Consider the following 16,814-nt stretch of genomic DNA (forward strand, 5'->3'; position numbering starts at 1 on the left):
CTAACCTAAATCAAAATGTACCTGCCCTAATGTGTCTATCTACAAGTGGCGTCTCGTTTTACTCGCTAGTATGCATGACATTCGTTATAACTTGGCGTATATAAACTGATTTCAACGATATTTATTTCATACACAAAATTAAGCTATTTCGAAGGAGCTGCTTTATGTAAGCCACTTCGTTGTCTCAAGTTCCCATTGTAAGGTCCAGGAATGAAGACAGCTTTTTTCGAATACAGACATCATTTTCAACAAGATAGAACCTAGCCTGTCTATGGAAGAAAATAGTCCACCAAAGTGCTTAAGAGTCCCACTAAACAGTCCCGCTCTCATATCTGCAGCTCTTACAAAAATCTTCATACATGGCCCCGAGCCTGACGATCATATGAAAAAATCAGCTCATTTTAGGAACTTGTTCTTTATTTTTAAGAACCGTTCTTCATTAATCGAGTGCTGGCGAAAGAGTCCACCACGGCAGTCCATCTTCTGTTCAACTGTTATGAGCAATTCTGGAATTATCCTCGAAGTCTTAACAAATTTGTGTGTTTGTACTTCACCCATCAAACTTCTTTTCTTGAGCACCTTTTTTGTAAACTTCCTCTATTCTCAGGAGGTCGCTAGATTTTGGCAGCCACTATAGATTACAGCTAGATGACTTTTAAAAGTTTTCAACGTTCTTAAGTGCACTTCGAGTAGGTCGGAACCTACCTTTGATCGCGGCTGACTGTCTAACAGAAGATAAACTTGGGAGCAGAAAACACGAAACTTTAGTAAATGTAAAAGTAAAAATCATAAATCATCCAATCCATGGCAAACATCCGAGTTCATTTGTGTCATCAAAAAAGGTTTTAAGGAAAAGCCATCTACCGCAAGTAGTTGGCTTATAAACTATAGGTTCCTCCATTTGTAGAACAACATGAAGACGTAAACCACAATTAGGAGGAGGAGCTCGACCAAATACTCGAAAATGGTAATTTATTAAAAAGAAAAACTAGAAATTATTTGGCGCCTTCTTAATTTAGGTAACGTAATGAATTCTACATACACAAAATTGACCACTTCACGTCACTAACTCCATTTCACAAATATGTACTCCTATCAGATTTTATAAAGGCTCTCCTCTTCTACTCTCCACAATTTTGGTTTTTTTTTTTGAAACATTTTTGTAAGAACGTTTAAATATACTTCTGGGCACTTTAAGTATTGAGAGACTAGTCGACGTGATAGGAAAAATAAGTCAGCCGTCAGTTTCTTCTAATACTTATGAGCGGAAAAAAGCTGGATATCCTTTTAGCTTACGATTTTAAGTCGACAGTTTAAATTTCGCATCCTTTAAATAGTTTTTTTTATTGATATGTAACCCAATCAAGTTAAGGTTTCGCCCGTCAGCAGCTCTTTGTGATCTCAATAGCTCTCGTATCTTTTTAGTTTCCGAAAGTATAAAAGCTCAATTTTTGAAATTGTGTTTGTCTCTGCAAAAATAGCATAAGCGGTTATCGCGGCAATCAAGAAGAAGAAGATTGCCTTATATGCGAGTTTATCATAATTAGAAGGCGAGTTCTTCTTCATCATATGGCATATTTTTTAGATATCTTCATGAATACTCTTCCCATAAATCAAATTTTCTTGTCATAAATGTATTCGTGCATTAGCGCATGCCAAAAATAGAAGCATAATCAAACTCATCAACAACACAACAACAATTTAATTTACACTTTTTTTTCGAGATGAAAACATGCAAATTTGCTATCTTATATTATTTTTGCACGACTCGGCGCACACATTGAACTTGAACTTCAACTTGCTTTTGCCGAAATGTTTTCCACCTTGCGACCTATACAAGCTGCAGCATTTTCAATTTATTAATATTTATACATAGTTGTTTTTTTTTTCTTTTCATCTGCTTCATCGTTGCTTCTTTGAGTATTAACCCATTGTTAACTGTAACTTAACTGTATATGTATACTTTTACGTATACTTCTTTGTTTTTATAATATAACAGAATTAACACTAATTTAGATTTTGGTTTGCGCTCGCCCGACAAACTTTGCGTGATATGCTAATCAAAGAGTTCATTGCACTTTGTGCTGAGCCCTCGATTTAATCAAAAAGAGAAGGGCAAACACGAAAATATTTAGAGATAATTGTTCTATACACAGAAACATATGAATAAGAGTGTATTGAACTCTTGAAATGCATAATGATGTTTTCTTACAAAGACCGTGTAGATTCCTTCTCGTCCCATTCCGCCCCCGAACGACAAATGAAACAATTTATGGTAGCAATTCAAGCGAAAACTCGTGAAATCCACAGCTTATGCTCAAATAGTTATGTCTAAGGGATATTTAGACAAAGGGCAGGGAAGATTATAATCCGCACCTCCTTTGTGGGGTAATAAACAATAAAACTCGTTTCCGGAATAAAGTTTTGTCTGAAATTTAAGCATAGTCTGCTCACTCCAGTGGAAGTGAGAGCCGGGTTTGACGCCAGTCTTGCATTTTTTTAATATCTTATGTAAAAAGAGTAATGCATACGAAAAAATTATTAAATCTTGTCAAAGCAGTTTAAAATTTGTACTTTACCATTAACCAAACATTCTCTATTTGCCAAATCTTGGAAAATACCGAAAATCTGCTCAACAAAAATAGACAACGTCACTAACAGGAATTGCTAAAGACCAACGCGACTGCATTAAAGGTGGTGGCACTAGAGAAGAACAAAAGAAAGTAAAAGAAGAAAAAGAAAAGGATGAACTACGTTAAACAACCGGCATGCAGCTGAACTAGAAGCGAGAGGCGATTGTGCGAATGGAACGGCTTTTCGTCATTCCTTTTTATGCTGACATCCCAATGTACATGGCGAAAAAACAAAAACAAATAAGCGTTCTAGTCATACCACTTTTAATAACTTCGCCTTGCTAAAGACATTCAGCCTCCTCTTTAAAGAGCTACAATAAGGGCTTAATATTAATTTCAACTTCTTTAAATTGATTAGAAAACAATAGAAATTTGTCTTTGATCAAGGCAAACAATTTGCATTCATCAAATGAAGCGTAAGCATATAAGCGTTTTGGAAACCAGGCCACGGTTGACAATTAAAAATTTTAATTAGTGAAGATTTAGAACATAGATTCGAATCAGTCTTGTCAATAATGCGATTTTGGACTGTGTAATAAATTTTATGACCCTCACTCTATAAGTATTTTATCATGGCATTCTTAGCTTGTTGGGTAGGTGCAAAATCAACAGATAGGATGAATCTTAGAGTTTTGATAAAAAAACTGATCGAACAAAGATGTTAGCGGGTGTTAGATTATGTAGGCCGTGAAATATTAACTTCTATGAGCTTAACGAAGTAATCGGTGGAAATTAGCAAATTTAGATCCATATGCTACATAAGTCACATCGTGCGAGTGAATTCCAATATAGTTGTAATATATATATATGTATATATATATTAGGGCGGGTCGATTTAAACATCGCTCATTGCTCTGTGAAAATCGTATTCTAGGGATTAAAATAAGAAACTTTGCCGAAGGAACCATACCTCTTAAACGAATTCTGATGTCCCACAATTTGGGTCGAACGAAAAATCCCACTTTGACCCATTTAGAGTGCTCCAATCGAGTCCAAATGTATGACCGACCCCCACTAACTTTGGACGGCCGATCCACCCATGCCAGTGGCACACCCCCTGGAACTCTCCTGGGGGGTTCCCCATACAATCATTTCAAAATATCACCATTTTTGGCCTTTACATGAGAAAAGAAACTAAAAAGTTCGACCCAAATTGGGGGACATCAGAATTCGTTTTAGAGGTATGGTTCTTTCGGCAAAGTTTCTTATTTTGGTCCCTAGAATATGATTTTCACAGAGCAATGCGCGATTTTTTGGCCTCCCCACAAAAGAAACTAAAAGTTCGACCCAAATTGGGGGACATCAGAATTCGTTTTAGAGGTATGGTTCCTTCGGCAAAGTTTCTTATTTCTACATTTGTTTATCTGATAAATATTTAAGGCAAGACGACTGTATATATAATATTTCCTAGGTTCGCTAAGTATGCGACTTCACATAGCAAATGGCTTTTGTGAGACGCCTCTTTATGGTAAGAATGAACTCGGAGGTTTGCCATGACCTGTCGACGACCGTTATTATAAGACTTTTTCTATAATTTTGTGCTTCATGTCAACAGTGATTATCGTTAATCTGGAACTAACCGGATGGTAGTCACCTAGAAAACCTCTTTTCAAGATACAACCCGTGAAAAAAACTATAGTTCCATAAGACTTTTATAAATTTTGCACAAAGTTTGAAACTGATTTATGTATACTCGTATATCGGGTGTTTTTAAGAGTTTGAGAACTTAAAATGATAATAAATCTTTGGCCGAGTTTAACAAAGCGCGCCAGACGTTTCTTTCTCGTGCTAACCGGCTCCAATTGTACACTCCAAGTGAAGTCATTTCCTTCTCAACCTGATCTTTCCAACGCAAAGGAGGCCTTCCTCTTCCTCTACTACCACCAGCTGGTACCGCATCGAATACATTCAGAGCCGGAGCGTTTGTATCCATTCGGACAACACGACCTAACCTGCGTAGCCGCTGGATCTTTATTCGCCGTTGCCAACGAGTAAAGGTCCAAAAATCTTGCGCAGAATCTTACTCTCAAACACTCCAAGCGTCGTTTCATCGGATATTACGTTAGAACGGGTATGATGAGAGCCTTGTAGAGTGTGAGTTTTGTTCGTCGAGAGAGGAACTACTCATTACTCATTACGTTACAACTCATTTGCCTACTTAGTCCAAAATAGCACTTGTTGGCAAGAGAGATTCTATGTTGAATTTCTAGGCTGACATTGTTATAGGTGGTACAGGTATTGTTAATGATAATAAATACAAAACATAAATATTGTTGGTATGAATTCTTTTTATTAGAACTTGATAGATAATTTCATGACATTTATTTTTTGAGTATGGTTTCTGGCATATGTACGCCGCGGTTACGAGTTGCATGACTCATTCTACCAGCCCAATTTTTGACTACTTTTTCGAATACATCTTTCTATAATGGCTAGAATATTCCAATATTCGATGGTTAGGCGCTGTATGACAAGTTGGACCGCCTTATTGATATCAAAAATCGGCGTTGTCTAGTTAATCAATTTTTGGAAGCAAAATTTCAAAAATTCAGTCACCATGGCCCGACAGTTGTAACGGCAGCTACTTTCTCATTTCCGATGATGCCACCTGTGAACTTTGTGAACAGACTTATTTTTTTCAACAATCCGATGACTTGTCAGACCTTACTGAACTGAAATTCAACACAGTTTGCCATTCTCAGCTGTCACACCATAGTTACGATATTGATATTACTAAATCAAAATAATCGGTTTTCTATGCATACAATTTTATTAATAAAAGCGATTGTGATAAAATGCATCATATTATTGTATTTTTTCTTCTCTCTTGCTCTCCCTTATACTATCATTAGCGTTTAAAATTATTATATTGTATTTTACTGGAGCTGTTTTCTCTCGTTCCTCCTTCTTTGTTCAAAAACTCTCAATAGGCCTACGGAAGTCGGTATGTCGGTTGCCACACACTTAGGGCAAATTCCGCTATGATTGAATAGTACTATTATTTTGTCTCCTTGGTAAAACTCTCAGTGTCTCTTAAAAACTTTTTAAGGTATTTTTTATCAATATACATACGTCACCCATTTAAAGTCGAACAGAAAAGTGCCCCGAAATACCATAACCTATTACTGAGCAGTGCAGGACAGTTACACAGGAAACGTGCGATCTACGACAGAGCAATGAGCTGACGCTTCAAATCTGTTTGTGCTTTCTATATTTCAATCATTTCACTTCATTGATAACAAATTCATATTTTCTTCTTTCCACAGCCCGGTCATCGTGTGCCCCGCTACTCACTCATCAACTGGGGAATTTGTGTGCCCAACGCGTGCACCTATCAAGATGTAGAATACACCGTGAATGAATACTTGAGTAATATGACCAGCTCCACCGGCATTTCATTTCAAGTGCGCGTTGAGCCAAAAATGTGTCAGGTGCGCGACAATAAGCCATGGGATCGCAACACAACGTGGGCAGTGTAAGTTGTAGTGAAATTTTGTAAAGCTTCAGCATCCAACTCATAGCATATCCTTTCGTACGTTTAGCCGCTTTTTCCTCGTTATTCTTTCCGTCGCTGTGCTATCGACTATCTATGAACGCTGCTTAAAAGGAGACGAAAAGCCAAGTAAGACATTTTTTCGCAATTTAAAAAAAACGAATTTGTTTGACCGGAATCTTTACAGATGAATGGTTTACTGCCTTTTCGCTGGATAAAAATCTACGTTGGCTTTTTAGCACACACTCCTCGCCTAATGATATTGAAGCTGTGCATGGCATACGCTTCCTCAATGCCGCGATGCTGCTCTTCTCCCATAAGTCAATGGCTATGTTCTTTAATCCCTACAATAATAGAACTGAAATGTCAGAGGTATGCAAAAATCTAAATGAATTTTGAAATATTAATGGATTCTAAATATTTTGTAACCATATAAATATTTATATAAACGTTTATTTGTATAGAGTTTGGGACGTTCTTGGACTGTAATTGGACGCGCCGCTTCCCTCTATACCGACCCCTTTTTACTATTCAGTGGGATGCTTACTGCGTACTCACTTTTTGGACGCCTTTTCAAAGGTCAGCCGATACGTTTGCGAAATGAATATATTAGTCGGTTGATGCGGTGAGTTTAAGATGATTTTTTCTTTTTTTATTTCTACTTACACTGCTTGAAATGACTAAAGCGCAATAACTTATTGAAAAGTGGTGGCAATTTATGTGTTTACCATTTAATTTTCATAATTTTGTTATAAAAATATAGTTTGGGTCTCTTCCTCCAAGCATTCGAGCATTGTTAAATGAAGAAAATACACAAGACCGCCAGTAAAAAGTAATTGGCAAAAATCAACGCGATTTTTGAGGCACTCGAAATTTTAGGCTGTAAAACTGCCTGCTTGAAAATTTTCTAATAATTATGATTAAAAAGTGTGAAATTTTAATGAAAATTTGTCGAGTTTTTTTTTTAATTTGCACAAAGAGGAAAGAATTTGCGCAAGAGATTTTTGGAGGAAAATGAACCATATTTTCATAAAAGAATTATTGGAACTAAATAAGAAACAAATAAATTGTTAAAACTTGTCAATAAGTCCCAGACTGAAGTTATTTCACGTATTGTGTTTGAGTCGCAAAAAGTTGTACGAATTTTGGACGCTCTTTATATATTGATAATAAATTATGTATATAAATTTCCTTTTACTTTGATTAATTGGCTTCTTTCTTTTTTTGCAAACTTCTTTTGGTATTCGAAATCTTCACGCATAGAAGTAACTAATTTCGTGTAGGCAAAAATCGGTGAAAAGAAAGAATAGAAATATGTGGTTGAGGTATACAACATCTGTATGCTGCCAAGTGTTTCGATATTCGCCCAGCAAAATACGTAAATCAAATTCAATAAATAAGCACCATTGACGTTCGCGTATCCTAATTTTTTTTCTACCTACAAATGATGCTGGATTTGAATTTAATATGTATGCATGTCCTGCGTATACTTTGCATCTGATATTCTTTTTAAAGCGAAGCAGAGCAAAAGATAAACTGAAATTAGGCTTACGATCTTCCGATCTTTTTACCGCTCAACTAATTCGTGTGAATATGCGAGGGAAGATCAAAAAGTTCATGTAAGGAGAATGAAATTGAATAAGAAATTATTTTCCTTTTTGAATTTTTTACCCCTTAGATCTAATAAATTTGTCGTATCCTTCATAAAGTTTATTTACACCAAAAAAAGAAGATATTTTAACGGAGAAATAAATCTTATCCTTTACTATGCTTTCGCATAACTTAGAAATATTAGAGAGTTTCCAAATAGACCTGCAATTGCATACGTCACTCTTGTTTCTACATTTCTAAATATAGGGTAGGCCATATAAAATTTGCTTTTCTAATCGGCTATAAAACACAAACTAATCAATATTTTTTCAAACTTTTTTTTTTTATTTTGAAGATTGAACATTTTCATTTATGAATAAAAAATAATATCGTTCAAATGATTGCCACGACTGGCTTTACAGTAGGCCATTCGATCAACCCAATTTTTAAGCACATTTTCGATTGTTTGGGCTCTAATTTCATGAATGGTAACTTCGATTTCGTGTTTTAAAGCATCAATCGTCTCTGGATGGTTCGCATAGCATTTGTCCTTAACGGCTCCCCACAAAAAATAGTCCAACGGGCTTAAATCACAGCTCCGAGGCGGCCAATTGATATCGGAATTTCGGCTGATTATTCGGTTTTCAAAAACGGTAGCCAAAAATTCGAGTGTAACTTTGGCAGTGTGACAAGTTGCACCGTCCTGTTGAAACCAAATGTCGTCCATGTCATCCTCTTCAATTTTTGGAAACAAAAACTCGTTGAGCATGTCACGGTAACGCTCGCCATTTACTGTAACCGCGGAAGAAGAAGAAGACTCACCACTTTGGAAATAGGTTTTCAATATTTCCCAATTTTGTTCAAGCGTAAAGCGTCCCATTTCGTAAATGTCAAACCTTTAAGTAAATTATGAACACATTTGACATGTCATTTGTGTTACCATTCTCAAAAAAATAGGTGGTTCAAAAAGCAAACGCTATATGGCCCATCCGTAGGAGTTACCATAGCAACTTTCCAGGCATCGATAAACTCACCCCTGTCAAGTGGCATATTCGTATTTCTAAAAGTACAACTCGAAATATTATTACAAAAGGGTCGATATACCATCAACGTCTACCTTAGAGTAATGTTTTAGTTTAAATATAGCTAAAGAGATATCGGCAACTGAAATGGACATTGAGCCAAAATAAAGTGTAAAATTAATATCAGATGAAAAGTCAAAATGAGGAACAACATCAGCACACACAAAATTAACGTTGCCCCACAAATAACGTTGCCTAAGCTCGGACATACTAAGATGGTTATCGAGTATGTTCAAAAGTACCATATCAAAGATTTCACCTTTTTTCAAACGTGCAGCTACCAAAAAAAAATGTTTGGTTTTCTCAGTAAGGTCCAAACAATAATAGTGTAATACTTGACCCCAAGCTCCATTCCAGCTTAAAATACCAGTATAGCATTCTACTCCTGTAAATCTGTGTTCGGCAAAAAATGGGGTCTCAAGCCACGAGTCGTACTCTGGATCTACAACTTAGTGGTTATGCCAATTTTGACCTATGTCTGCCTAGTTTGGTGGGTAGCTCTTCGAAAGGGTTATTACACCGATAAATTAGGGAGAGTGCAGAGGACTGCATGTGCTGGCATCACTGCACTTACTTCTCGTTGATCTTCAAGTTCAATCCATTACCACTCATAGCTCTATTAGGTTGTCCTGTAGGACATGATAGCATTTTGAGGCAGATTTCTCCTTCCTTCTCTATATTTCTTACAGATCTCCCCATCCGCAAATTGGGTTTTGAGGGTTGTGTTAGGACTATTTTTCAAGCAGGCTAGAGAGTCTGCACGGACATATGCACGAAGATTTCGCCGACGGATTCAAGATGGAATCTGAAATTAAAGCGGGGGTTTTCTCTAGATCATCCAATATTTCAGCCTCCTTTCAACTCTCAAAAACTAGTACTGTTTTTCTAGCAGAAATCTTCGCATACAAAATGCTTAGGGATCGCTGTTTGAATGTTGCAACACTCTTCTGGTCAACTCCGATAAGGAAAAGATCCAACGTCTCAAATATGCAGGAAATGTTTCTCTTGCCGATGAGTTTCCCAGGAAAAGGTCAACGGAATCGGTTTCAGTTATTCCCATCTCAGACATCGGTGTCCCCTTGACCGTTGTTAGAGGAAAACTGTACAATTTCTTTCTTAAAAAAGCGCAAGTCAGATAGAGTTCTACCTTATCGTGTGCTAACTCAAAAACACTTTGGCCTCAGTACGATAGAAGCAGAATGTTTAAAGCGCTGGGAATCCCACTTCATCACAATTGGCCACCCAGATCTTGTGATTTAACACCTTGTGACTTTTTTCTTTGGGCCACGTGAAAAAGAAGGTCTACGCCAACAGCCCGGGGTCGATTCAAGATGGAATTCGTGAGGCTATTGAGGACATAGGGCAGCCACTTTGCAATTCGGTTGTGGAAAATTTCATGAAAAGGATATTGTCCTGTAATCGTGGTGGGGGTGGTCATTGGCCCGATGTTCTTTTCCACTATTAACGGCATACCTTCGTCTTTATAATGAAATAAACATCCGATCATTTATATTAAAAAATAGCAGTTTTCTTTGAATATCAAAATAACACCTCTTATTTGAAAACCTTTTATTTATATGCTAAAACCTCGTGCCGTTGTGTGTAATCATTCATCTTGGTCTGTGAACTCTATGAAAATTCAGAAGATACGCCTCTATGTGCGGAAGCGATTCGAGAAATATGTGTAACCCAGTAGTATCCTTTATGTGTATGTTAAATAAGAGATACAACAAATATTTAAAATTTAAGTAATTATAGCAAAAAGTATTTGTTAAAGACAAAACAAAAATTCATATATATTTTCTCTCTTCTGCAGTATCGTACCTCCGCTAGCAGCTCTCATACTATTTTGCACTTTTGTGCTCCCACTTTGGGGCTCGGGGCCACAATGGAACTTGGTTGTTGGACATCACGCGGATATTTGTAAACGAAACTGGTGGCGCAATTTACTTTTCATCCATAACTACTTCGGCTTCAGTGAAATGGTGAGTTTAGCAGCAAAAGTACAACTTCATACACGCGCACATATCGATACTTGGTTAAAGAATTCAGAGCTTTTTTAATTAATTGCGGGCTAAAATTAAAGATATGAATTATATGAATGGATGGCATGATAATCATTGTCAGACATAGGCTCTTAACCTGTACAAGGGAAATTTATCTAAACTGGATTATTAAATGGTTCGCATATTCTGCAATATCTACGAATCCTAAGAAGGCGAAATAAGCAATATTTGTCTGGCCCAACATAACTTAGGTAGGTAGGTTTGACAGCCGCATCGCACATAGGAACAACGATGCCACTTCGACCACGAAATGGGTCCGTTGTGAGCCGCACGGGCTGGGTACATTTCGACTTCCAGATTGAACGATGAGCTTTGGACAAAGCATAAAAGGTTGTTGATACCTTGAGTGTATAGATTATCTACATATATTCATTAAGAAATATTATCTTAAATATCGGTTCCTGCTTCTGGCTAGAGCCGGGCAAGTACAAAAAGCATATTGAATTGTTTCCAACTCCTCCTGGCTTGTGAGGGCCCTTAATTTGAAGTCCTTTCAATTTCATAACATTAGATAGACGTAAATTTAGCTTTGACCATGTTTTCCACACTCCTTGATGTTGTTTGGAATACATCCAGATCCCGTAGGTCAGCTTGGCTGTCTAATAGAATGCAGATATCTTTTGATGGCATTCTGTTCATCTCTAACCATCTTAAGACTTTACGAATAGCGTTAACTTCCGCTTGAAAAACTCTACAGTGATCCGGTAGTTTAAAGGATTCACTGATAAAAAACTCTTCGCAATCCTCACCGGTATCCATTTTAGATCTGTCCTTGTAGATCTTAACGGGTAAGTTGGGTGATGCATATTCTTCAAGCCATTCCTGTCTAGAAGGGTTATAAGCCACCATTCTTCCGTTTATTTATTTATTTTAGTTAGCCGAATGAATGAAATTCTTGCTAACTATAGGGCTAACTAACTAAAACAACTTAAACCACAAAACAAAGAAGGGTCCAAATCCGGTTAAAGGAGTAAATATAACACTCATGAATTCCTAGAAAAAATATTGAACCCCGACACAGATTACCTATGGGAACTTTGCTATTTAATATTTCCAAAAGAGTTTTACAGTTAACTGAATTATTCAAAAGAGGAACTACAAACTTGCAGACAAGAAATACTATGCAGATGTTTTAAGGCTGGCACGCGATATATGAGACGGTAAATTTTCTGTAAGCTAAACGAATGCAGAGAAAAAGTAATATAGTTGGTATGTGTGATAAAGATTTTTCTTTTTCTTTATTGGCACCGCCTAAGTGATTTTGACTAAGTTCAACAAAGCCAGTCGTTTCTTGCACGTGCTAACCGACGCCAATTAGGAATACAAAGTGAAGCCAAGTCCTTCCCTACTTGATCCAACCAAGGTAGTTTAATTCTTCCTCTTCTTCTGCTACCATATTCGAGCACCATATCAAATACTTTCAGAGCCAGTATGTTTGTGTCCATTGGTACGACATGACCTGGCCAGGGGAACTGCTGTATCGTAATTCACTGCACTATATCCATCTCAGACGTACACCTCGTTACATCGCATTCTAACGGGCGATTTTTTAGCTATTATCTTTTTAAGCAGTTGGTTTAAACAGCTGACGCACGTTTCGTGTTTTGTTTCACTGTCAAACATCTTCAGTTTGGTCTATAATTTAACCATGAATCGTCTTGCAAATCATTGAATTTTATTATAAAAATGCGTGGTCTGTTAAGAAAGTTTATCGCGCGCTTCTTCCATTTTATGGTCAGTTTAATCGACCCACTGAAGCGGCTATTCGAGCTATTGTGACTAAATTTACAACCAAATTTACATTATTGGACATCAAACCACCAACACGCTTACGTACGAGTAGAGTGCGAACTGAAGAAAATATCGCAGCTGTAGCAGCAGCCAGTGTTAATGATGACCATCAATTATCGATTCGTCGTCGTTCGCAGCAATTGGGCCTCTGTTACTCAACAACGTGGAAAATTTTGCGAAAGCATTTAGGTGTGAAGCCTTTCAAAATACAGCTGGTGCAAGAACGACCTACCACAATGCAGAATTTTTGATGAATGGGCTCTTGGAAAGTTGGCCGAAGATCCACTTTTTTATCGAAAAATTGTGTTCAGCGACGATCAATTGGATCAATTTACGTAGAGTAGAATGGGGTAAGATAGGTCATTTTTTTTTGGAGAGCTCTTGCTACGGTGTTTTTGCATTGATTTTGAAAAATAAGCAAGCTTTTGAAAGGTTATTTATCTGCTAACATTTTGGTTATACTGGCTTATGTTTGGTTAAATATTTTGGAAGCTGCATTCAATAAGACAAAGGTACTTTTTTTCGATATTTTCAAAATCGGGGGGCACGATAGGTCACTATATGTGAGGGGAAAAGAACAATGTACATGGCTTGGAAATTAACGTTTTAACCTTTATTTATAGAGTATGAACACTTCACATGATATAAAAGTTAGGAATTTTTCTTTAATTCATCACGCGAGCACGTAATGTTTCGAACGGAATTTTAAATTGTTTAGAGGCTGATCGAACACTAGCGCCATCTCGCACTGTCGCGATTGCGTTTTTTACGTCCTCTTCACTTTGTTTCGGCGTTTTTCGCACATAATTACGCACCATTTTGCTGCAAAAACAATTAAAATTTATTTTATTCAATTAAAAGTAGTGACCTGTAGTGCCCCCAAGCACATGTTTTATGTTAGTGTCGATATTTTTTTAAAAAACAAAAATATCAAAAAACTGACACATTATTCGTGTTCAGCATTATTTTCTACGTAAAATAAAACTCACCTGACAAATATTTACTTACATTAAATGCACTGCACCGTAGAATAAAAAAAATGCTATGTCGGAGAAAAGCTCACAAAAAACTAAACGACGCCAGAACTAGGATAACTAATCAATGGTGACGGCCGAAATGACAGTCGCGAACGTTGTTCCCCACCACGTATTCAATTCACATAAGACGAGTGATCTCTGCAAAAACAGTGCGACGAAAACCCCACCTACCTATTGTGCCCCCATACCTATCTTACCCCATTCTACTCTACCCATAAGCAGAATTGTCGATTTTGGAGTGAAGATCAGCCAGAAGAATTGCAAGAGCTACCAATGTATCCAGAAAGGGTCACAGTTTGGTGCGGTTTATGGGCTGGAGGTATCATTGGACCGTACTTCTTCAAAGATGCTGCGAATCGTAATGTAACTGTGAATGGTGAGCGCTACCGTGAAATTATATCCAACTTTTCTTGCCCAAAATGCAAGAGCTTGACTTGCATGACATGTGGTTTCAGCAAAACGATGCCACATGCCACACAGCACGCGTAACAATGGACTTGTTGAGAGGCGAGGTCGGTGAACTTTTTATTTCACGTTCGGGACCTGTCAATTGGCCACCCAGATCGTGCAATATACCGCCTTTAGATTATTTTTTGTGGGGCTATGTTAAAGCTCATATCTATTCAGACAAGCCTGCTTCAATTAACGCATTGGAAGACAACATTAAAGCATTTATATGTGAGATACCGGCCGAAACATTGGAAAGAGTATGCCGAAATTGGACTTAGCGGATGGACCATTTGAAGCGCAGTCGCGGTCAACATTTGCATGAAATAATCTTCAAACATTAAATTATATGGACTGTACTATCGATTTGAATAAAAATTTCATGCATTTTTCTGAATTTTACATGTGTTTTTTTTTATTTTGAAAAACTTTCCTATAGCTCTTAAAAAATCACCCTTTATAATCGCCGGTCCATAAATCCTCTGCGGAAGATTTTCTCGAACACTTCAAAGGCCATCGCATCTGGTGTTAAAACCGTCCAAGCTTCGACGCTATAAAGTAAGATGGGCCTTCATCATGACTTGAAAAGAGTGATTTAATAGTCCAATATACTTTTTGTTGCCAAGAAAGATTATCCGTTGGATTTAAAGGCTGACGTCGTTATTGTGGTAGATGTGTAGATGCTGGTTTCCTACTGGGAGAATCCGATACTGTATAACTGCCAACACTGATCGCTTTTGTGTGAGGACAGGAGATACTTCGCTTTGCCCTCGTTCACCTTCTAATCAGTTTCCCACTCCATCTCCTCTCAAATGTCAATTGAGCTATTTTCAGAATGGCAAAAATTTCCATTTGGAAAACAGTTGCCATTCCTCCCAAAGCGTTATGATACTTATTACTATCGTTTAAGTGCCAACCAGTTCCAGAACCTATTTTACTCTTGGACCCATGGGTAAAGAAAATATCCGTAAAATTTCTTTGAATGCACTCTGGATTACTCCATTGCTCTCGCACCCATTGCAACTCACATCAAATTTCCTTCTAAATGGAACTATGGTCATAAGATCATCCTTAGGTGTCAAAAATAGTGGATACTGCTTAGCACCTTAAAGATTTCTCTATGTCCCGAACTGCCATCTTCGCTTCCCTATTGTATCTTGACCATGTTTCGTCGCCGCCAAACCACAAAGGCATGAGTAATGATTGCTCTGATAAGTACTGTGTGGTTCATCCAATCTCCGTTTCCTTGTTGTTCGGATTGACGGAAAGTCCTTATCTCGTGCACCAGTCATTGATTTTATCTAGAATTCTCTGCACTTTCATGCAAAGCCTTCTTTGGGATTTATCCGATCAGACATCGTCCGTATATGCTTGGACATTTAATTTGAATTCCTGTATCTTCGTTAGCAGAGAATCTATAAAAAAAACATCTACCTATATACGAGTATCTCACTTATTTATCATTGTAAAAAACCGACGAAAAATATTTTAAGTTGGTTTTTTAGATTATATTAGAGATATACAGGCATGTTCTGAAAATCGCGCGATTTCAATTCGGATCCGAAATGGCAATTCGTACGATTTTGTTTTGGGTGTTCTGTAATTCGTCCGATTTCATTTAAATTCGAATTTAAGTTCGAAACAGCGAAAGGTAGTGAAGATAATAAATGTTTGTTACGCACTACATAACATATGAAGGAGTAATCAAATAGATGTCATTGAAACAGAAAGCGTATTAGAAAACAATCCAATTGATAGGGAAATTGCTGAAAATGAAGAAAACAGTAGTTTATATAGTGTTGGCAGGAATATAAGAGACTCTATTGCTAGAAATTTAATATTGTGAAACATAAAATTTATTCATATTAAAAGTAAATATATACATAACAGTTCAAGAAGATTCTTTTATATTTATTTTTTAGTCTCTATCTCAAGCATTTTAATTTTAATTTTAACTGTTTCATCTTGCAACTGCTCCATTTTGAGGTAATGTCTTTGGTTTTGCTCTATACTTTGAGTCTTCAAGGGATTTTGCTCTGCCAGCAATTCATTTTGTTTCTCAACAGCACGACAAAGTCGTCGAATCTCTTCCCTTTCATCTTCCTGCGATTTTGCAATCTTGTGTTGGTTTTTGCAAATGTTATCTAAAGTGGTGGATATTTGTCCTGCGTTGACACTTGTGGTCTTTTTGCTGCTCTCGGGGTGGCCATCGCTTCCCTACTTTTTTGGGGACGTTCTTCCTCAGATTCGATAGCGCTATTATTTTCTTCTGTCCCAAAGCTTCTAGAATGGTTTATGCCCTCAACGGCTGCAAAAATTCCACAAGTTCTTGCAACACATTCTTCGTTGCTCGTCAGTACATGCTTATTAAAGGGTCCACCTCCTGTTGCCCTCGATTCTAAATTGTTATGGGCAACCTTTTCCCGAATGCATCCCTTCCCTTATTTTAATATTTGACTAAATACTTACTTTTTTCCATCCATTAACATCTTTTTGGGGCGGCCCTTCTGCATTTAGCAGCGTCGTTAGCTCTTTCTACTTTTCCTCAACAACAACTCTGTCGCCCTTCGAAAAATTCTTCGCCAAATCTGGATGAGATTCCATAAACTCGACTAAAACTAGCTCTTGCTTGAAGTTTTTGAGTTTTCCCCTTAAAGTTTTTGAATAAGTTTTAA

The 16,814-nt window shown here is 37.2% G+C and overlaps 1 protein-coding gene across 1 annotated transcript in view; it reads left to right on the forward strand.

The window, feature by feature from the left end:
- LOC128858634 (nose resistant to fluoxetine protein 6) overlaps window positions 1-16,814 on the forward strand; it is a 101,912-nt gene that overhangs the window by 75,228 nt on the left and 9,870 nt on the right. Inside the window, exons 5-9 of the mRNA XM_054095057.1 lie at window positions 5,900-6,108; window positions 6,176-6,255; window positions 6,314-6,498; window positions 6,591-6,751; window positions 10,615-10,783. Coding sequence (XP_053951032.1) covers window positions 5,900-6,108; window positions 6,176-6,255; window positions 6,314-6,498; window positions 6,591-6,751; window positions 10,615-10,783 — 804 coding nt within the window. The remainder of the gene's footprint in view (window positions 1-5,899; window positions 6,109-6,175; window positions 6,256-6,313; window positions 6,499-6,590; window positions 6,752-10,614; window positions 10,784-16,814) is intronic.

The sequence above is a fragment of the Anastrepha ludens genome, chromosome 3 (genome assembly GCF_028408465.1).
Source record: "Anastrepha ludens isolate Willacy chromosome 3, idAnaLude1.1, whole genome shotgun sequence".
In the NCBI taxonomy this organism is placed as follows: domain Eukaryota; kingdom Metazoa; phylum Arthropoda; class Insecta; order Diptera; family Tephritidae; genus Anastrepha; species Anastrepha ludens.